At 46.1% G+C, this 23,754-nt stretch overlaps 1 protein-coding gene across 8 annotated transcripts in view; it reads right to left on the bottom strand.

The window, feature by feature from the left end:
• Pitpnm2 (phosphatidylinositol transfer protein membrane associated 2) overlaps positions 1-23,754 on the bottom strand; it is a 138,998-nt gene that overhangs the window by 34,832 nt on the left and 80,412 nt on the right. For all 8 annotated transcript variants that reach the window (XM_057764544.1, XM_057764537.1, XM_057764540.1 and 5 more), the window contains one exon: positions 7,240-7,416. In XM_057764544.1, the coding sequence (XP_057620527.1) occupies positions 7,240-7,317 (78 nt within the window). In that variant the 5' untranslated portion in view covers positions 7,318-7,416. The remainder of the gene's footprint in view (positions 1-7,239; positions 7,417-23,754) is intronic.

The raw sequence follows: 23,754 nt of genomic DNA, 5'->3' as shown, positions 1-23,754 counted from the left end.
GATCAAGGAAGACCACCTGAGAAATCTCTGGCAGGAATAGATGGTCCAGATGTCTGAGTTCTTCATCCAGAACAGGTTCAAGACTACTGCCTGAGATGATCAAGACTCACAAGATACTTCAGTCAGGACTTGATGATAACTCTAAATTTTCTTTAGGTCCCCATAAGATTATCAGTGCCCCCAACCAGCTGGAAGTAGCCTGGAATACTATGCCCACATTCCCAAAAAATGGACTATGGATATTTTCCTTTGTTTTCTTTTTTAAAAAAGAGGGGGAAGTGGTGCGGGAGAATTGTCTGTATTCTGTCAATCATGTTTTAAATAAATGCTGATTGGCCAGGCAGGAAATATAGGCAGGAAAACCAGACAGGAAGTAGAAATGATGTAATGAAAACAGGAGAATTCTGGGAAAGAGAAAGTTGATTCCTCCCATTCCTGCCCAGATCACCAAAGCAGCAGGATATGATCTGCCTCATTGAAAAAAGGCACTGAGCCACATGGCTAACATAGATCAGAAAAATGGGTTAATCAAGATGTGAGAGTTAGCCAGTGAGAGGCTAGAGCTAATGGGCTAATCAGCTTTATAACTTATAAAGATGTCTGTGTGATTTTCTTTGTGGCCAAACAGTTGTGGGGTACTGGGTGGGACAAAAACAAACAAACAGGTCTGGCCATCCATGTTACACTATACCACATCCAGAAGGTAGCTTCTGTACAATTCTGTCCCCTTCAGATGTGTGGGACTCACAAAGTTGCTCTAACAACAAACAAACCCCACTCTTGCCTCTTGTATTCACTAAGGTTTAAGAAGAGCCAGATAGGAGAGTGGGAGGGGACTTGGTGAAACTGACACACATAGCACCTAGGTCAACTCTATGCGTCCTTCCCAGTGTCTGAAAGGTCTATTTCCTGTTTTATAGATGATATGTTTGAGGCACTGGTGACTTTAAGTCCAGACTATGCTTCCATGGTGACTTGATGGCATTGCTAAGGCTATCCCTGGTCAGCTTCCCAAGCAGCACGTATGTCCATGTGCACACATGCTCAGTATACTGATATGTGCAGATACATGTGTACTCTTGGGTGCTCCTCATACACAAACTTCATCACCTCAACCACCCCAGAGCCTGACCTCTGTAGGACACAACGTGGTGTCCAGCTCGGGGGCCAGGCGTGACTAAAGCCTCCTTTAGAAAGGAGAAGGAATGTCCTGGGGTGGAGGCACAGCTTTAATCCCAGCTCTTGGGAAGCAGACGCAGGTGGATCTCGGTGAGTTCTAAGCTAGCCAAGAGTACATAGTGAGACTGTGTTTAGAAGAAAGGAAGAGAGGAAGAGAGGTGGTGTGGGAAGTCCTTCTGTATATGTGTTGCTTTTCTTAGTTAATGAATAAAGAAGATGGCTTGGCCTGTGATAGGGTAGAGTAGAGCTGGGTGGGGCTGGGAGCCACCATGGAGCCGCTGGAGGAGAAAGACGCAAGCCGCCAGATGGAACGTTGCTGGTAGGCCACAAGCCTCATGGTAAATATAAAATAATGGAAATGGGTTAAATTAAGATATAAGAGCTAGTCACTAAGAAGCTAGAGCTAATAGGCAAGCAGTGATTTAATTAATATAGTTTCTGTGTGGTTATTTCGAGTCTGGGCAGCCGGGCACAAACAAGCGGCCAGCCTCCTGCTACAGGGAGGGAGGATGGATGGACTGGTCTTGGGACTGTGAGCTAGGTTTGAAGCGAACGGATGTGCTCTGGCACAACTTGTTTTACCTCTTACAGCAGCCCTGTGCCTGCAGCTGGTAACTGTAGGCCTGGAACATGGGACAGCACTACAGTGACCTGTGTGACAGTAAGGTGGGAGCTAAGACAGTGGTGACTGTCTGAGCAGATCCAAGATTCCATTTCTGCTGCCTGAGGCCAGTTAGTGTGTGTGGTTCTTTGTATGGCACCTGAGAAGTTTAAAGAGGAGATGGGCCAGTTACAGGGGTTGGGGAACCCCAGAGGTCTCTCAGAATGGAGACAGGGTGCAGAGAGTCAGGAAAAACTGAAAAAACAGCAGGGGCAGGGAAGGCTCTTCCATATAGACCCACACAGCACTCACCCTGTTCACTGAAGCACATCTAGGCTCGAGCCACCTCCAAGCTGCCTGTCAGACTGGCCAGCATGCTGTCCTCCTCACAGGCTCTCGGGACACCATCCCACCCTTCTAACCTCTGCGGTATGTGCTACCTCTCTCACCTTCTCCTGCCTGCCTCCTCCCTGAGTTGCTGTGTCCTTTCCTCTTCTTATACGATACGGACAACAGTTAGTCAACCTGGAGCAGATGATGATCTTATCTTGAAAGTCTTAACTAACTATATATACACAGGCCCGAGTCTAGATGAGGTCATACTCTTGAGATTGTATATGAATAGGAACTGGGGTTGGGCACTACTCACCTAGCTAGGTAGTTTTATTGATGACTTCCTGTGGTTAACCTTCAGCCTGTCTGTCAGAGAAACACTGACTGTTGATCCCTCCCCTGCCTAATAGGGAAGTGCTTCGCCTCCTGGAGTGGTCCTTGTGCTTCCTGCTCAGCCACACAGGCCTTTCCCCAGTGGCGGTGACTCTATGGGCGGGCCACACCATTCTGGCCTTACCACCCACAGTATGCCCTCTAGTTATATGAGCATTTGAGTCCTGGGGGTGGAGTGTGACTGTGGAAGGGACATGTGGGATCTAGTCCTCACAAGCACCAGGCACTCTGGAGGTGGTGTCTCCCAGCTAAGCCAGTCCTCTACAGGCTGATCCCGGGCTCCCACTGGTCACAGTAATGAAGGGAGCAACAAGCCCTCATACAGCTGTGGCTTAGCCATACCAGAGAAACAAGCTCTCCTCAGCCTCCCTATGCTCTGCCCACACAGGAAGCCATTACCACATCCCTGCCCATGGCCATTCCTAAATAGTATGTAGTGCTGCCCACATGGGACCTCTGAAGGAAGGCTGCAAAATGAGAACCCCTCCCCAGCAGCTGCGCTCAGAGCTGTCCAGGGTACTGACCAAGCCCATCAGGCCACCACGCACCCCCATCTCCAGCCAGCAAGGTCTTGCTTAGCACCCCCTAGAGGACAACATGGGTAGTGCAGTGGTTTCTGCTGGCCTTGACTCCCTTGGGTACAGAACTTGCTCAGGCAGGTGAATGGCTCTGACTCACCAGCTTGGTCTTTTCCACAACCTGTTCCAGATACTGCCAAACGAGCCTCTTTGCTATTCACTCAGCTGTCTCCAAAGGCCCTTCATGGAAGGAACATGCTGCCTCCTACAGCATCTGCCTGGGGTGTACCTAGACCTGTCTCCCATTTCTTAGCTCTTGCCACTCCTGCTACACTCTCCCCTGAAATCGTCTCCACACAGGTGGGGACAGAACACTGTGTTACTGTACATGACTGGCACACAATGAGCTGTGCACACATCCGGGTATATCCTGTGACTGTGACATATGCTTACCCTGCAGTGGCACGGGCCCTCAGGAACTCTGGGTTCTGAGGCACAGAAGACAAAGCCCATAGCAGGCGCAGAGGGAGTGAACAGAGAAGCAGACAGGAGCAGGGGCTAGGAAAGAGGCACCTACAGGTCCTGTAGTAGCAGAGAATGCTGGGTACAGAAACAATCTATTGGTCACACGAGATGAGCAGGGCCTCCAGAGATAGAAATCTGGCTGTGAGTGGGTGTCTCAGGAACAGGAAGGACACAAGCACCCAGGTTTCAGCCTCACATCTGAACTGTCTGAGCTGGCCTCTTGTTGAACCACTGCTCTCAGGCCTGTTAACAAGCTCACATCTCTTCCAACTAGAATCATCTTGGAGAGGCTATAGGACAGGGTGCCGCCCTCCCTGTTCTGGATGAGCAGGGCTCCTTGTCTTCTCGCTGTCTTCTGTACTCCTGTCTGCCATGTGCTCCCTCATCTCTGAGGCTGGGAGTGGATTCCTCCTGACCCCACCAGAAGCCCAAAGCCTTTAAGGACCAGACAGGTCTCCAGGGAGCTGGGGGAGCTAAGTTTCACACTTGGCTCAATTTTCCCATCTGCAAACATGAAAGTTACTTTTGCTGAGAGCGTTGGCTCACACCTGTAGTCCCAGCTACTCAGGAAACTAAGACAGGAGGATCCCTTGAGTCCAGGAATTCTGAGCTGTAATGTGCTATGACAATCGGTGTCCACACTAAGGATGGCATCCCAGGAGTGGGGACCATCAGGTTGCCTAAGGAGGGGTGAACCAGCCCAGGCTGGAAAAGGAAAGTTACTTTTGAGAGCCCTTCCAGAGCAATGCTATTTAAGAAACTAGCTTATGTAAGAAATTGAGGGGCCAGGCATGATGGTGCATGACTTTAATCCTAGCACTCAGGAGGCAGATGCGAGTGAGTTCCAGGACAGCCAGGTCTATGCAGAGAAACCATTTCGAAAAACCAACCAAACAAACAAAACAACCAAAAACAAGATGGATATTGTGGCACATGCTTTAATCCTAGCACTCAGGAGGCAGGAGCAAGCAGATATGTGAGTTCAAGGCCAGCCTGGTCTATAGGACAATCAGGACTATTACATAAAGAAACTCTGTCTAAAAAAAAAAAAACAACAAACAAACAAAAACCCAAAACAAACAGTAAGTGAGAGCTGGGGAGACTCGCTTGCTCCCCAGAGCAGGTTCATCTGGGACAGTCTACATTTCCTCCTACAGAGCAGGACACTTAGCTGTGCTGTTGTCTGGAAACAGACCGCACCTCAACCTCTAGACAAGCTGCATAGACTGGCTCTGGGGTCCCTGATATCAAGATGGAACCATGGGATTTCTGCTTAAAACAGGTGATATACAGCCTTTGCTACTCAGGGACTCAACTCTCCCTGCCTTTCTGCCACTGTGGAGCATGAGGAAAGGCTGGAAGACAAGCAGTAAGCCTGGCTTTAAAGGGGCTACAGTGGCCATGAAAACTTACAGAGAGGTATATCTCTATGGACCTCTCAAGCTGATGGGGACTGGAGTGACACTGTGCATGTTATGTAGATGCATGTGTGCATATCTGTGTGCACGCACGCACACACATACATATGTATATGCTAACCATGTTCCTTAGTCTCCCTCTGGATATGGTCACTTGGCCCAGAAACCCCTCTCCTGACAACATCTGGCTTGCTCACCATTCTATCTTTTGCACACCCACTTGCTCACTGGAAGGGGCACAGGGAAAGGCACTAGAAGCTCACAGAAGCAGAGGGCACTTGTGAAGGTGTAGGCACTTGTTAGGGTGTAGACACACATGACCGACAAGGTGGGAGGCGCTTCTATTTACTACAGTTTCAGCTAGCAAATCAACGTTCACCAAAAGACATTGTACAAATTGGTCAATGGACTGTGTGGTTTGGAAACAGATCTGAATATCATACAGATGACGTGGGTCACTGCACAATTGAATTGACTGGAAGCATAAGGACCGATGCTGGGAAATGAGGTATTTAGAGGGCCTGAGTAACAATGACTCCATGCTTGAGAAATACCTTGGGGCACTCCAGAGGCTGGAGGTCATGTTCCTGGACCCTGGGTGTCCAACCCGGGAGCCAATGGGGCTGTAATGCCGTGGCCTGCTGCGAAGGGAACTAAAGGGCGCAGGACAAATGGCAGCATGAGCAGATGAGTCTGGTCCTCGAACAGACTGAGCTATTTCCAGAGTGCTCAGAGCTGGGGCCTGATTTAAGCTCTTCTTCTCCCTGCTCTCTAGAAATAATTAAGGGGTAAGTGGTTCAAGAGGGAATTGAGTGGTGCTTCTGAAGCAGCTCAGAGCAAACAGTCCCCTGGAGAGGCTGGGGGCACTTCCTGCTCTTTCCCAGCCGAAGCACTCCTGTGGGAGCTGGCTAAACTCTAGTGGCTTCAAGCTCCTCTTAGACAGGTACTGAGCCTCTGGGCGGAAGGTGCAAGCCCCTCAGAAACCAGGTGGGAGAAGCCAGGCATGGAGGTGTATACCTTTAATTGGGAGGCAGAGGCAGGCAGATCTCTGTAAGTTTGAGGCCAGCCTGGTTTACAGCCTAGCAAGCCAGGGCTGTTACACAGAGAAATCCTGTCTTGAAAAATAGAAACAAACAAACAAGGTTGGAGGTGGAAGCCCTGAGGGCTATGCCCTGCTGCCAGCCCTCCATACTGAGGGTTCAGGGTGACGCAATGAAGCCTGTCAGATACAGGGCCCAGTGGGTAACAGGAACAAGAGACTTCATTTTATCCAGAAAAGCCAGAGCCAAGCCAAGAGATGGCTTATAATCAAGGTAGAAGCTCTGGACCCTTGGCATGGAGGAAGAACTGCAGGGTTGGTGAGGGAGAAGGGTAGGTGCAGAGCTAGGGTGGAAAGCTCTGCAGAGCAAGGACTCAGTCAGTACCCAGCAGTGTGGGAAGTGGGCAGGTCTGACATCTGGGCTAGAAGGATCTGAAATGAACATAGCAATTGGGGTCTGTGTTCTCAGCTGCTCAGGCACTGAGGAGAGTCCAGGGTGTTTCCTGGAGTGGACATGATACATCCCATTCTCCCATCAGACCCTGGGAGCCAGAAATCAGAAGCCAGGCTGTGTGCTCCTGCACAACTTATTAGTCTCCCCTGCCTCATATGCCCCATCTTAAATGAGGTGTTGGGACCAAACGGGTCTCCTCTGGTCCCTACAACGAAGCTCCAACTCTCAGTGTGATAATCTATGGAGGCATCTGGGAATTACTTAGATTTATTTGGGGTCAAGAGACTTGGATTATATACTTATTAGTAGAAGAAATACTGTCACGTGCCCACCCCAATGTGTGGACATGTGAAACTCAGGAAGACAATTCCCATCAAAATCTTGCCCTGCCCATCCTTGATCTAGGAAGCGGCCTTCAAGCCCGGCGGTGGTGGCGCACACCTTTAATCCCAGCACTAGTTCCAGGACAGGCTCCAAAAACAGAGTAGGAAGCGGCCTTCAAAGCAGCAAGGAATAGTCCCTGATGCTTAAGCCAAAGGGCAGGGTAACTTGTGGCAGCAGCCTGGGCTGAGACCTGAAATAAGAGTATTGCAAGGTGATGGATGGTAGCACAAAGCGGATATTCGTATGGGAGTGGGAGTATACCGGTGGCAAGACACTCTGGTCCCACGAGAACCCAGTATGCCAAGATGCAGCACTTCACAAACATGGACAGTACCCACTAGTGTACTCTGGAATCCATCCAACTTAACCTGGTCCAGCCACCTCTCCAGACTTACCTGTATCATGTATAGCTGGGCGATGCGGTATTCCTCCACGGTCATTGGCAGGGGAATCCGGTATTCCTTTATGATCATCTTGGAATCCACGCCTTCCTGGCGGCAGGGAATTGCGTGCTTGTGGGGACTTCCTAGGCAAGATTCCTTAAATAAACATGGCAGAATTCACTGAGGACCCTTGAGAGACAGAGAGAGACAGAGAGGACAGGAGAGTCACTTCCTGCAATGTCTGGTGGGCATGCTAACAGTAAAGTCGAAGTCTAGACCTGAGGCTAGAATTCTCATCTCAACCCTCTCAAGCCAACAGTGACCTGGGGTGAATTCCTAGCCTCTCTGGCCCACTCTTCCCTGTTTGCTAATTTTCAAGATCTCTTGGAAGGACTAAATGAGAAGCTAGTGAACTCTCTCATCAACAGCCTCCAGGAAGTAAAGGGTTAGCCTGCTCCCTGAACAGGTATCGGTAGCTGTTCCTTAGAGGTTCACTACTGTTCAGTAGGGACTGCAGGTTTTATGTCTAGGGTCACAGCAGGATCTGCAGGCTAGACAAAGCATATTCCTTCAGGGTCTCAGCCCCTCAAAGATGTCCAGGGATGAAATCTTGGAGCCTACAGACATCACTAGTCTCTTGGCTTTCAGCGGCTCTGTGAATATACATCTAAAATAAGTACATAATGACATTCTCTCCGAAGACAAGCTCCCAGGTGAGCCGTTACCATGCAGAGTGTATCCACCCTTCCACATTGCAGCTCCAGGACAGAGACACAGTGCTGACATGAAGGCAGAGGCTTCTGGGTGGCTCCCACAAACCAGGAGCAAAGCTTAGCCATAGCGCATTCTGAGGACTATCAGACGATGGACGCCAAGGCTGCACCTTCATCTGAGGCTGTGTGAAGTACAGGGACTGCGTTCTGTCTGCAAGGAACTGCAGAGGCAAGCAGGTAGGCCGCCAGAGGCTTAGACAGTAGGAGGGGACAAATAGCTCAGCACTGTTCCCACCAAGTGTACAGTGACCAACAGCAACAGAGAGAACAGGAGACCATAGTTTGTCATTCCCTGTGGGACCTAACTGCAGAACTTAACACTGTATCCTGGCTGTGAGGCTCCTGGGACAAGGGCTATGAGGGAAGGCAAAAAAGAAACAAACTTAGTATATGTGCTACTTAAGAGAGCCTATGAGACACAGTGGGACTTTTCAACAATAAAGAGAGATGAAAAATAAGCTAGTTGAGATCAGGGGAATAGGAAAGAAAAAATATGGCTCATGTTTTTAAAAGAGGTACATGAAATCATGGATAGGCAAAACACAACATGAACAGCGAGAGGTGTGGGAGGACTAGAGGAACTCACACAAAGTCAACTGGAGAATAAGGCAAGAATGCAGCTATGGAAGCAACAGAAACACGAACACACATGTAACTGGAGTACACCTGGAGTAAAATAAGATAATAACAGGGGACTATGCACGAAATAGATCACAAAAACTTTCTTCATAAGCAATTAAATTGTTTATGTGTATGTGTGCACACATGAAGCCTGAGGTCAATGTCAGGTGTCTTCCTCTGTTACCTCCCTCTAGTATTTGAGACAGTGTATCTCATTGAACCTGGAGCTCACTATTTTGATGGTAGTGACTGAAGGGTGACCCCTCAGGATCTCCTTGTCTCTCCCCACTTCACCAAAACTGAAATACAGTTGCATGCAATTAGATCTGGCGTTTATGTGGGTGCTGGGATCTGAATGCAGGTCCTCATGCTTGCACAGCAAGTGCTTTACCCTCTGAGTCTTCTCCAGAGTCTCTAAAATTTCTTAAATGTAACAAGATAATAAATGAATTATAAACTAAGGCCTAACCCTACAGATTAGCTTACATTGTATCTTCTAGTGAAAAAAACTGATGCTACAAATAATAGTAAAACATTCTGAAAAATTCACTGACTTTAAAGGATAGGTAAAAAGAAGTATAAGTAGGAGGTGCAGAGAGAAGGGTTGGAGAGAATCAGACTTCATACCCAGCTAAACAGTCATTTAGGTGTGATCAGCAAATACTCTGAAATATTGAATTTGGAGGCTTAGACACGGATAACTTCTTTAAAAATGTTATCTGGTATTAAAACCCAACAAATCAAAAGATAAAATTGTAAATTCATCCATGCAAAATCATGATGTAAACAAAGTAATTTTGAAACTTTGGCAATTATAGTTACTGATGTAACATATGTAACATCAACAATGTATACAAACAATAATGTAATTAACAAAAACTGGGAGTGGAAGAATGAAGGTAGAAATGTAACTGCCTCAACTTTCACAGTACTGAAGTCGGTTCATTACTAGAGAAATTAGTCTGGGGTGAAGAGTCAAATACAGACTTTTTTTTAGGCTAGGTAAACTGCTTCATATGATGTGGTGCATATGCCATCATATATCCATCATACATACGCCTACAGGTTAGACAACCAAGAGCTCAGTGGTTAACAACACTTGATTCTCTTACAGAGGGCCTGAGGTTGGTTCCTAGTACTGGTGTCAGAGAGCTCACAGCTGTAACTCCAGCTTTGGGGGTCTTATAGCTTCTGTGAGCATCTGTACTTATGTGCATGCATGAATACACACACACAAATTATGAAAATAAATCTTCAAAAAGAATACAAGCTGTGGACTCTGTGTGAATATGACAGCCAATGAGCTGTAACAAAAGGACCACTTTGGATGGACAAGGTTGCTCAGTGGGCAAAGGCACTTGCTGCATAATGATGCAAGCCGGATGACCAAAGGTGAGTCTCTGAAATCTATGGGCAACTGCTTTGAGTTTGGAAAAGGCTGATTCAGTAATCGCACATTTGCTAGAAGTTATGACCATCACAGGTATGCCTGCACAAATAAAGACAGACAATGCTCCAGCATATGTCTCTAAAAAATGAAACAGTTTTTTGTTTATTATAATACAAAGCATATTACAGGCATACCACATAATCTTACAGGCCAGGTAGTTATATAAAGATCAAATCGAACTCTAAAGGCTATGTTACATAAACAGAAAGGGAGAATAAATACTTCCAGAAATAGATTGAAAAATGCTTTATTAACTTTGAATTTTCTAAACGCTAATGAGAAAGGAACAACAGCCACGGAGAGACACTGGATAGTAGAAAAAAAAACTACAGAATTAAATCAGTTGATAAACTTTAAAGATGTACTGACTTCAGAATGGAAACCAGGACATGTGTTATGTTAGGGAAGGGATTTTGCTTTTGTTTCCACAGGAGAAGAAAAGCTATGGATATCATCAAAATTGAAAGATTTGATTTGAACAAGAGACACATTTTTTTTATTTTTTTTTGGGGGGGGGGCGTTTAGAGACAAGGTTTCTCTGTAGCTTTGGAACCTGTCCTAAAAACTAGTTCTTGTAGACCTGACTGGCCTCGATCTCACAGACATCCACCTGCCTCTGCCTCCCGACTGCTGGGATTAAAGGTGTGCGCCACCTAGTTAAGATACCTCTTAACTAAAAGAGACATTAGTTCATCAAACAGCATGGCCATGTAATATAAACTAACCTATAAAACTAACAAGTGGTTTTCAATTGATCAATATAACTTGCCAAAAGAGAATCTCTCCAAAATTAGAGACGGGGAAGGGTTTTGTTTTGTTTCTGTCTTTTCAGGAATAAAGGTATCCAGCTAAGGAATCTGAAGACCACTGGACAAATGAGACATCTGAAGAAAAAGGACAAATCATCCACAAAAACATGTCTGAAGAAAAAGAGTAAACTGGCCTATTGATATATCACATTTCCGACAGGATAAAATTTGATAAATTTTCCCAAATGTTTGTTTTTGCTATTGTCTACAGACATGTAACACAAATGGTCTTTTTGTAGTCCCAGTCCGATTAAAGATTAAAGCTGGCTTTGGAGTTGGGAGTGTGGCTCTCTCCTTCTCTAAACCCAAGAATGCTTAATAAAGTGAAATCTAAAATCTCTGTCTCATGTCAGAAGAACCACTTGATATGGGACAGAAGAAAAAAAATATTTAAGGATATTTTATCACTACTAATCTCATAATCCTTTGGTTTTATACTAACTCTTTAACAGCTTTTCTTGTTATAAGTTTTATAAGATTAACATATATATATATTCTACTTTTTTGTCATGATATTAATGGTCATACAGAGTAGTAACTAATTCTAGAAAAAGGTGTTTTTTTTGTTGTTTTTTTTTTTGTTTTTTTGTTTTTTTTGTTTTTTTTCGAGACAGGGTTTCTCTGTGGTTTTTTGGAGCCTGTCCTGGAACTAGCTCTTGTAGACCAGGCTGGTCTCGAACTCACAGAGATCCGCCTGCCTCTGCCTCCCAAGTGCTGGGATTAAAGGTGTGCGCCACCACCGCCCGGCTAGAAAAAGGTTTTATCTGCCTTCCTGTACATGATTTCAGGTTTGAGTCTCTATTTCAGGTTTGAGTTTTCTGCAGTGAACCATGAGCATGCCTAACAGCGACCTTTGAAGTCTCCATGAGGATGGAGCCCCACAATGACAATTCCTTCAGGACCATGATAATACCATTAAGCTGACAAACACCACCTAAAGAACGGCTTTGGACTACAAACTGTTTAGAACAGTTTTGAGGTGGCTAGCTGAGATGAACCAGCCTAACAGACTGTTCCAGCCAGGACTTGAGACAAGCCCTGCACTTTCCCATTATGCAGAGACTGGACAGCAAATGAAACAGCCACCTCTCCAGGACTTGACAATTGACCCAAACTTCTTTTCAGGATCCCCTACAGATACCATTGCCCCCAGACAGCAGGAAGTAGATTTAAGAATATGACACCCACATTCCCAAGAGGTAGGGTGGGTGGTTTTTGGTTGTTCAATGAGTTATGGATAGTTGTCATTGTTTATGGGGATTGATTACAAGTTAGTTGTTATCGATTAAGGCCAGGAGGAAGGTTGAACGAAGGAGAACAGATTCAGAGTTCTTGTTTTGAAAAGAAACAAAGGGGGAATACAGATATGATAGAATAAAATGGTGGATTATTGAATCTACTCTGAAAAGCAATAAGGGAGGATATAGATAAGATGAAAGTTAGATTGTTAAATTTACTATTATTTATTTATTTTTTGTTTTTTTAAGACAGGGTTTCTCTGTGCCCTAACTTGCCTGGACCTAGCTCTTGTAGACCAGGCTGACCTCGAACTCACAGATGAATCTACTTTTAAAAAACAACCACTAGTTTTAAATGTTTTATATTGGATTGGATTTTGTATATTGTATACCAATTTTGTATATTGATACAAATTTGAGATTAATTTTGTTAGAATATACTGTACATACATTTCTACTCTTGTTCACGGTATTGTACCTATACAACTCATTTAACAATGTAATGCAAATTTCTACTCCTTGAAAATTATTATTACCAACTGTTTAGGATAATAAGGAAATGCAAGTTAGTAGTTAGTCACCTATTATAATTAAACTTGTAGTCACATTAGGTCATCTTCAAACACTTCAGGGGTCTACAGAATATGGCGTTCAAGATAGTTTAATAACAAAGGTTCTTTTCTCTTTTTTTATGACAATAAGACCTGTCTACCCCTGGCAGCAACAATCTACTTTAGAGAAGATAATGGGCATCGAAGAAACTCCACATGGAGTTTACTTTCTTTGTGGAAAAAGTAAGTCACTGGGCAAGAAAATGCTGACAGTATGCTGTCCTAATTGGACAAGCAGGACACAAAAGAAAGTGACTGTCAAACATTGTCAAGACAAGGAGAGACAGTCCTTCAGAATATCCTGCTTCACAGAAAAGTCTGTCAGATATTCTAGGCCTGTAGGCCAAAGATGAATGTCCCAACATTGCAAAGGAATTTTGGGTGACTGTTCAGGTAGCCAACTGTTTCTGTCATTTCTCACATGTTTTGGAAGTTACTTACTTGCACTTCCTGCTTACTCAGTTAATAATATTTTTCTTCTTGGCTCTCTGAGGGAGTTGAAGACTAGATAGTTATAGTTTTCCTTGTTCACCAGATGCAGGAAGCAAGTTATGATAGAAAGAAAATTAGGTACAAGACTTTGGACTCACCAAGATAGGATGGATATGGTGTATTTTCTCTGAATTTGTCAAATGCAAATGTACTAGACAGACATTGTTGATGTATTTATTGCTTGTATATATTGTATATAGTTATTGCACTTATATATAGTTTTACTTATATTTTCTATAGCCTTTTTTATTTTAGACAAAAAAAAGGAAATGTAGTGGCAAAGCCGCCATACAGGCCAGGGAGTGACAGCACACACATTTAATCCCAGGATATGGGAAACAGAGGCAGGTGGTTCTCTGTGAGTTCAAGGCCACCCTGGGCTAGACAAGATTGAATCTGTCTAAAAGAGAAACAGAGCTCACACAAAGGCCAAGTACTTGGGATCCCACGCTTTCGATCCCAGCACTAGGGAGGTAGAGACAGGAGTGATATGGCTGGATGGAGAGAGGAATATAAAGAAAAAGAGACAGTAACTGAGTGGAACGTGGAGTCTGAAGTTGGTGGAGAGCATTGCCAGATCTGCCTTTATTTGTCTGAGTCTTGGTAGAGGTAAAATCTTGATGTGGCTGCTTTGCTCTTCTGATTTCAGCTTGAACCCCAACATCTGTCTCTCGGTTTTTATTCTTCGTGCTACATGCCACAGAGCTATAGCTCACCTTTTAAAATGAAACTTTTCTGTTACATACCCTCTATCATAATCTACAAGTTCAAAATATTATATGCTGAGAACATTGAATAGCAATTTTAAATGCATTAATGGAATGGGTGTTTGAACTGCATCTCAAAAAAAGCTATTTTTAAAAAGCCTTTTTCCTTTAACCTTCTGAGGACTATTAATAAAATGAAGAAAATATCTTTCTGAAGTATAGCAATTCTTCCCCATATTTTTTAGATATATGCAAATAATGTGATGTCTAGTTGTGGCTGTCAACCTGAATCAGCTAAAGCCCAAGCAGTGTGGTAGACCCCTGTTGGACTTTCTTGATCGGATCATCTGAGGTGGGAAGACTCACCCTAAATCTGGGTTATTTGAGGTCAGAAAATTACATCCTAAATATGGGTCACTCCTACTGGTGGTAGCCCACATAAAAGGACATGGAAGAAGGAAGCTTTTGTCTTCTGCCTTCTTGCCCTCCTCAGCCTTGCTGGCAAGTCCATCTATCCCACTGCATCTCTTCACTGGCATTAGAGTCTATCTATTTCTTTGGGATTCTGGTGAAAACTGAAGACCAGCTGAGACAACTATCCTCGAGGCCTGAACAACTACCAGATTCTTGGTTTTTCCCTTGGGAGGAAGTCATTGTTGGAATAGCTGAACCACAGTCTGTAAGCCACTCAAATAAATTCCTTTTTAATATAAATAGATTCACTCTATCAGTTCTGTTCCTCTAGAGAACCCTGAATAATACAGATGTATCTTTGGCTAAAGTCAAGTATATCTTAAATATGTGAGGTCACATGTATGCTAACACAAAGCTGATAATGTGCTAGGGATCAGACTCGGATTGCACATGCCAGGCAGCTGCTCTGCTACTGGGTCATACCCCAGCCCTGATTTTCAACTCAAAACCCCCCAAGCAATCTACAGATTCAACGCAATGCCCAGCAAAATCCCAGCAAAATTATCCACAGATCTCGAAAGAACAGTACTCAACTTCATATGGAAAAGAAAAAACCCAGGATAGCCAAAACAATCCTGTACAATAAAAGAACTTCTGGAGCCATCACAATCCCTGACTTCAAACTCTACTACAGAGCTACAGTACTGAAAACAGCCTGGTATTGACATAAAAACATACAGGAGGACCAATGGAATCGAATAGAAGACCCGGATATCAATCCACACATCTTCAAACACCTGATTTTTGACAAAGAAGCAAAAAATATCAAATGAAAAAAAGAAAGCATATTTAACAATTGGTGCTGGCATAACTGGATATCAACATGTAGAAGAATGAAAATAGACCCATATCGATCACCATGCACAAAACTCAAGTCCAAATGGATCAAAGACCTCAACATAAAGCCAGCCACACTGAACCTCATAGAAGAGAAAGTGGGAAATACACTTGAGCGCATTGGCACAGAAGACCATTTTTTAAATATAACCCCAACAACACAGACACTAGAAAAACAATTAATAAATGGGACCTCTTGAAACTGAAAAGCTTCTGTAAAGCAAAGAACACGGTCAACAACACAAAACAACAGCCTACAGAATGGGAAAAGATCTTCACTAACCCCACATCAGACAGAGGTCTTTTTTTTTTTTTTTTTCGAGACAGGGTTTCTCTGTGGCTTTGGAGCCTGTCCTGGAACTAGCTCTGTAGACCAGGCTGGTCTCGAACTCACAGAGATCCGCCTGCCTCTGCCTCCCGACTGCTGGGATTAAAGGCGTGCGCCACCGTCGCCCGGCTCAGACAGAGGTCTTAATCTCCAAAATATAAAAAGAACTCCAAAAGAACACATAATCCAATTTTAAAAAATGGGGTATAGACTTAAATAGAGAATTCTCAACAGAGGAATCTAAAATGGCTGAAAGACTCTTAAGGAAATACTCAATATCCTTAGTCATCAGAGAAATGCAAATCAAAACAACTCTGAGATTCCATCTTACACCTGTAAGAATGACCAAGATCAAAAACACCGATGACAACTTATGTTGGAGAGGTTGTGGGGAAAAGGGAACACTCCTACATCGCTGGTGGGAATGCAAGCTGGTACAACCCCTTTTGATGTCAGTGTGGCAATTTCTCAGAAAATTAGGAAACAACCTTCCTCAAGACCCAGTAATACCACTTTGGGTATATATCCAAAGGATGCTCAATCGTGTCACAAGGACATGTGCTCAATCATGTTCATAGCAACTTTGTCTGTCATAGCCAGAACTTGGAAACAACCTAAATGCCCCTTGACCGAAGAATGGATAAGAAAAATGTGGTACATTTACATAATGGAGTACTACTCAGCAGAAAAAAATGACAGCTTGGATTGTGTAAGCAAATAGATGGAGCTAGAAAACATCATTTTGAGTGAGGTAACCCAGACACAGAAAGACAATTATCACATGTACTCACTCATAGGTGGTTTTTAAACATAAAGCAAAGAAAACCAGCCTATAAACTGTAATCCCAGAAATTTTAGACAACAATGAAGACACTAAGAAACACTTACATAGATCTAATATACATGGGAAGTAGAAAAAGACAAGATCTCCTGAGTAAATTGGGAGCATGGGGACCTTGGGAGAGGGTTGAAGGGAGGAGGGGAGAGGCAGGGAGGGGAGCAGAGAAAAATGTAGAGCTCAATAAAAATCAATTAAAAAAAAAAACTTAAAATTTGGGGAAAAATTCCAGGCGGTGGTGGCGCATGCCTTTAATCCCAGCACTTGGGAGGCAGAGGCAGGAGGATCTCTGTGAGTGAGACCAGCCTGGTCTACAAGAGCTGGTTCCAGGACAGGCTCCAAAACCACAGAGAAACCCTGTCTCGAAAAAGAAAAAAAAAATTGGGGAAAAAAATCATCTTCCTTTTAGCATAGGTGTGTCCCTATACATGTTTCCTGGATGCTGTCTGTAGAATTTGGGTACCTTATACTTGTAGTTGTCTACATGACTTGATGTTCAACAGCAGAGTTGGAGCTGAGTGTGCAAATGGACAGAGAAGGACAGTGGTACAGAGATGAAGGTTATTGCCACACCTGCCATTCTTGGCTATGACTCACTCTGGAGCCAACTGCCTGCTGTTTTGACCTTTTGTTTTCTCTCCTACAAACAGAGGTGAGAACACCTTTTGGGGTGTCCTGTGGATGAAATGTGATACAGCACAGCAAGTCTCAACCCACTGTCACAATGCTCAACCCATTGGTATTGCTACCGGCCTGTCGGGATCCAGAAGGCTAGTCATAGGCAGATGGCCATCCCTGGGTGGGATGCCACCACTCCCAGTAGCAGACACTAAACCCACTAACTTGGACCTTGGGGCTGAGGCCTTAAGGAGAAATGCCTTGTCACAGGTGCTTTGCTGGCTGGGCTGACAGCCACACATGGCTCCTCTTGGTCTGGCTGATTAATATTATAGCCTTTATCTGGCCAGACAGCCCCTCTGGTTTTGTTCCTGATGAGCCTGAGGCCAGGGAGCATCCCATGCGGAAGAAGGAACAGAACTTGTGTCTGATGTCTCTGCCCTTACCTCAGTCAAACCCTAGCTCAAGCAACCTCATGACAGCAGCCTGGGCAGGAGACAAAATTATAGTTCCTGCTGGAGTTATGACAGCATAGACAAAATTATAGTTCCTGCTGGCCATGGGGTGGCTTTCAGGGCCTGCGACAAGAGACAAGATGGAAAATGGAGGTCTCCAGAGGCCTCTTGGTGGAAACTAGATCAGTATGTGCATATCTCTGAAATGCACACCCTTCACAGAACCATTTAGGCAAGACAGGGCCTACTCTGGAACCTCAAACAGGCCCTTTACTGACACCTTCGAGTTTCAGACCCTGCTTTCAGGACTCTAGGAGACCGTCCCCAAATTCTTCAGTGTCCTTGATGGTTCGACATGGTCAGAGCATGTCAGAGTGGGGCCACTTGGTGTGGTATCCAGGGACACCATGGAAACAGGTGGAACCCTAGACAGAGTGCAGTGTATGAGCTGCTTACAGGTCAGAGACCAGGCAGAGGGAGGTGTGCTCGTTGTCATTCTAGAAATGAAGTCCCAGCCTCTCACATAGTGCAGAAAACCTGGCTGGGCTCCTAAGCTACTAGCCCAAAGATCTTCCCAAATGAATGAATCTTGCAGGGAAGGGCAAAGCCAAACTCCATAGGTAGAGCCTGCCAGCTGAAGGCATGCGTGAGAGCTTATAGAGCATTACTTGGGAAGGCTCCAAGGGAAGGGGAACACAGGGCAGGTCCTCGAGACATCCTGAGAAGGAGGGAAGGCAAGAGAATCAAGTTTACAGAACTTAAATCTGTTTTTCCGGGATTAGCTGGGGTTTGACGTCACAGATGGGAGTCAGGAGTAAGACTGAGCAGACACAGACGATGGAACCCATCCAAATGCAATTCAGTTATGTTCTGAGTATTAAGCCTGGAAGCTGCTTGAAGAAGGGTCAGTAGGAGCCTGGACTTTGGCAGCTTAGAGGGAGACAGGGAACCACATGGTGGGGTCTGAGACTCACTTGTGTGTGTGTGTGCAGGAACCAGCTGGTCCCTTGGTCTCCTATTCCAGGGATCCTACTGCTTCTCTCTGTTTCCCAAACCCCTGGTTCCCAAGCAGGAGCCAAAGAGCACAACAGCAACCTCCTAACTTGTGCATCTGTGTCTAGTGATGAAAGGGTGAGAAAAGGGCCACCGAGGGGTAGAAGTGAACCAGCCCCTAGATATGGAATGCCTTAGGTACAGCTTCTCTGGATGTATGACATCAGCCTTAGAAGGAGAGAGCACATCACACCAAAGCCCCTAACTCCTGCCCTTCACTCTCTTGATACCAAATATTGTACCCTGAGTCTCATATACACCAGGCAGGCATCTACCACTGAGTTACACTCCAGCCCTGAGGCCTCTCTTGAGGAAAGTGTGCCTGAGGTAAGGACAAGGAGGGTCCAGTTCTGTAATGGAGAGACTGAGGTTGCGGGCTCATACTAGGTTTCAGAGGCTGATCCTGGCTCAGGCCTCTCTTCCTCTAGCTGTTTAGTCACTCTGGGCAGGGGCCAGGGCCAAGAAGATGAATCTAGAGTACATAGCCATTACGCCCTCCCTTTCCCAGTATCCTCCACTCTTCTGTGGAGGATGAAGGGAGGGGCTCAGCCCCAAACTCTGAGTACTGATGCACTCAACCTGAAGCTCTGCAGAGGGCCCTAAGTCTCACCACCATGCACCTGGAGTGCCACACTGGGGTAACTGCCAAGCCATCGTGGGACTTGTCACCAGACTCCATGGCCCAGCAGGCACTTTGGGGTATCACAGTGGTGTGGATCTCTGCGGGGTATTTCAGGTGTGATGTCTCACTCCTAGGACGGCATCAGAGAAGCAGCAGGTACTGAGGACCAAACAGCCTTGAGAAGGTGGTACTCTGCTTAAGGCCAACAGAGGGCTAGGAAAGCCCTGTCCTTATTACTCCCACTACCTGGAGTGGCTGCCAGCGCTGCAGCCTCAACTAAGATGACAAGGGCAGAGAAAGCCTTTGTGTGAGAATATGACACTGAGTCTCAGACTCCGGGGCCTGGAACTAGCTGATACTCCACCCAGTCTCCTGGAGACTGGTGCTCATAGCAACCACTGCCACCCGGCCTATGGGGCTGGTGCTCCCACTGAACAGTGGGTATGGCCAAAATACCTCTGCAGACTGGGCTGTGCCCAGAGGGAACCTGAGGCTTGCTGCAGAGTTCTTCGTTCTTAGTCTTGTCTCTCCTTCAGCAGCAGGCTGGCATCCTCCAGCTTCAGGAAGCCTGCTGGCCTGAGAAAAAGGCCTTCCTTTAAGGGGCAGAGTCCTTAGTTCATGAGCTTTCAGGAGGGAGGATCCCTGAGATGAGAGCATCTCCAGGGCAAGGAAGTCTGGGGAACATTTGTAAGAAGTGTATTGGGCTGCAGGTGCTATCCTAAAGCCTCCCTCAGTTCTCTCAGTTAATGGAAACTCAAACTTTTGAGGAGTACCAAAGTGTCAGAGCTCCTAAGAGGCACAGGTGGGATTCTAGGGATCTTTTACACCCAAACAGGCATGAATCCTGTGATCGTGAGATACGATGGGAACTCAGCGCTGCTAAAATCTGGTTTAAAATGCTCGTACTGAGCCGGGTGGTGGTGATGCACGTCTTTAACCCCAACACTCGGGAGGCAAAGGCAGGCGGATCTCTGTGAGCTGGAGGCCAGCCTGGTCTACAGAGCTAATTCCAGGACAGCCAGGAATACACACGGAAAAACCCTGCCTCAAAAAACCAACAAAACAAAACAAATATACTTTTACTGCTAAACTCTCTAAGTTCCTGCTGTAAGCATCCATTCTACCATAGATAAGCAAAGACACGGGGTGGGACACGACTTCTTAGCTGGCAGCGCTGTTGGATGTTCCCTTGCTGCCCCGGCTGCTTTGAGCCAAAGGACCGACAAATTACAGCCAGATTACTTATATGCCAAAAGACCAAGCACCCTGAACACTCCATGGTGCCTTGGGGGAAACTATACAGTGATCACAGCTGCCTGCTCCAATTCCTGCAGGCCTTTGCTATGATAAGGCTCTGTGAACCCTTTCCATCTAACCAAAGCAGGGCATTCCTCTGGTGTGATGGGGCCAAAGAGGCAGCTGGGATAGGTGAGAACACACTTTCACCTGCATGTGAGGTCCAAATATGATCAGTACCAAGTATCCCTTCTCTGGCTGTAAAGCAGGGTGCTCTTTTTGGGTATCTCCTAGGCGTGCTGCCCCCCTGCTGTTACATGGCTTCTCAATGAAAGTCTTTTTTTTTTTTTTTTGCTGATGTATAGTAGTGCAGAGCAGGAGTTAACATGAAAAAGCAGCAGAGGCAGAGGGAGGAATGGCAACAGTGGCAGGAGAGGAGCAGTCGGGGCAGGAACACGGGAGATGGGAGATGGCAAGAATTAGAGAGGGGATGAAGGGCTGCGGCTGCAGAGGGATGGAAGGCTGGAAAGACCGAGAGAAGAGAAGCTGCAGGCCCGGGTCATTTGAGTTCAAGAGAGCTGCTGAGCCTGGAGGGACAAGACTCTCGGACACATCCCACAAGCAGAGCTGGACACCGCTGCTGTCAAGGGCTGAGGAATTCCCCCATCCAGGCCCACACGGAAACTGGTGCCAGTCAGAATGGTTAACCCTGACTGCCCTGGACCCATGGGGCTGTTAACACTTGTAGTGCAGAGGGGATTTTACCAGAGGCACGCACTAGGGGGCGTCACCTGCTACCGCTCCTGCTGCTGCTGCTGTAAAACCAGAGGAGGAACACAGAAGCTGCCAGGGACAGCACCTAAGGCGCCTCACCACCTGCCCACAGTTCTCAGCCTGGTAACTCCAGTCCCCTGACTGGCAACAAGAGCTGTGACCTGTTAGGATGCTGTCAGCTAGATTTTTACTAGTAGCCACCTCATCATTGTGGGTTCACCCTTCTGTGTGCCAGCCTTGCTCATGTGATATCTCTGTTCCCACCTGAAGGCTGACACAGGCAACAGGTCCATGTCCTTCTGTCATTCAGGAATCTTCCCCCGCAGCACTCCCCAAGCCCTGGCATCTGTTGGAGATGCCCTCACCTCTATGAGAAGTCAAATGTGAACAACCGCTGTAATTGCAAAAATAAAGCCAAAGTCCCTGGTCCCTCTAACTATACCTCCTCAGTCCAACCACATTTCTGATATTTGAGTTAACAAGTCCCTCTGAAGATCAATAATAGTTGCTATCCCCACGTCTCTTTCCAACCCACTTTGGTATACCCTCTCCATTCCACCAAAACTTCACAGATCAAGGGCCTCGGTGACCTTCCTGTATCTAATGGTGGGGATCCCTAGTAGATACCACCTTTCATTAACTGCTGCATTAGGGACCAGAGAGCACTGCTATAGGGGCCCTGGAACTTGCAGTCGGATGGTTTCAACCCATGACTATATTTCTGTCTGAACAACGTTTTCCCACTCACTTGGCCAACACAGCCACCAATGAACCTCCACTGGTGTCCGCTGGGCACAAGATTCCAGCACCAGCTTCTCTGACTCAGGGGCCTGCCAGCTGCAAGCTCTAATTTTCTTTCTGCTTCCAAACCAGCAAGGGTGTGAGGTCTTCAAGCAGCCCTGTAGAGCTCACCTCAGTCTGGAGAATCCAGGAACTGGGGTTCCAATCCCTGCCCTTTAAAGCTTTCCTGCTTATGGACCACAAAGGCACACAACTCTGCGGCTCCGATCCCCACGGCTAGCAGGTGCAGGTGCAGCTGCCTCTGGGCATCATAAAGAGCACTGGAACCCTTTCACTCTGAGAAACTGCTCAGTGCTCCTCAATTACAATCAAGGGAATGTTCTCTAAGACAGACTTTAGAGCACGCAGCATGGCTAAGAGTCAGGATATCAGTCTTCAACTCCCACGTGCCCTCAGCTCATCAGAGTTCCGTGAAGAGAATGGAAGGGAAACCACGCAGTGTGCCTGACACTGCTCTCCCGGGGCACCACCTGCGACCCTCAAGTGAGCTCTGCAGCCCCACTGACCGCACACAACAGTCCCACTCGAGCTGCACATCATGAAAACCTTAGGTCATGATTTACAGACCACTTCCCATGCTCGGGCTGTAGCAACCCCTCCTCCCACTACCCTGAGTCAGAAGCTCCGCCCATGGCCAGCAGTTCACCCTCTAAGGTGGTTGTTAATATATTCAGAACTGTGCAACCATCACCACTATCTAATTCCAAAGTATTTTCTCTGCCCACAAAGAAACCTGCAGTCCTTAGCAGTCTCTCCCCACTGCCGTAGCCCATCCCACCCCTCCATGGCCTCCACTAATCTGCTTTCTATCTGTATGGATTTGTGTTATCCAGGACCCATCCTGTATCTGGAATCATAAAGGACTGTTGAGTCTGGCTTCTTGCACTTGGCCTTGTGTCCAAGGCTCATGTTGTATCATATGAGGGCTTCATTCCTTTCCATAGCTGAACGATGCTGCTCTTTGTGTCAATGGCCCTGGTTTATAACCAAGGTGACCTCACTCAGTCTCTCAGAGGTGAGAACCCAGTCAGGAAAGCAGCTTGAGAACTGAACCATCAGCTTCTTAATGGGCCTCCATTTGTATACATATTCTTCAAGTACTGATAATAACACTGTATGATTCATAAATGCTCTTATACCCATGCTTTTCCAGAACAATCTTTCCGGGCATAAAAGGCAAGGGTGTCTCCATGGCAGGAAGGAATCAAGGACACCAGAACTGAACAGTGTATATTGAGAGCTAGTGATGTTTACTGGAGGCTGAACGGGGATGCCATCTGATCTGCACGAGCTAGGAAGGAAGTGAGCAGCTTGAAGGCTTTCCCCAAAGACGTGTCACTTAGAGAGATTATTGGCCTCATTTTCTTTCCGTTGACTTTGTAGGGAGTGCACACCTCCCGGCTGAGGCAGAGTTCTAATTAAATTCCATCAGAGAGGGGCTACTTGGGGGTTTTTGTAATATACTGAATGACATTATGTTAGAAACCAAGGCTGGCATGGGGAGGAAAGGGACCGATGTGTGTGTGTGGGAGGGCAGGAAGGGCAGGGAGAATTGTGGGAGAGGACTGGTAATAAAGTATAATGACATGCCTATACTAAATACAACAACAAGACCCATCATTTGTATGCTAACCTTTAAAATTAGCTGAAAGAGTGAGCAAAGAAGGAAGAACCCTAGCCCTAAGCCTTTCTAAAACGCGACCCTCTACTCAGCTCTATTCCCCAAGACAGACGCCTGGGGATATCTCATGTATTACCCCAGGTCAGTCTAGAGACCAAAGCTCCACTGT

The sequence above is a fragment of the Chionomys nivalis genome, chromosome 3 (assembly GCF_950005125.1).
Source record: "Chionomys nivalis chromosome 3, mChiNiv1.1, whole genome shotgun sequence".
In the NCBI taxonomy this organism is placed as follows: Eukaryota; Metazoa; Chordata; class Mammalia; order Rodentia; family Cricetidae; genus Chionomys; species Chionomys nivalis.
This window is presented reverse-complemented; position numbering and strand designations above follow the sequence as displayed.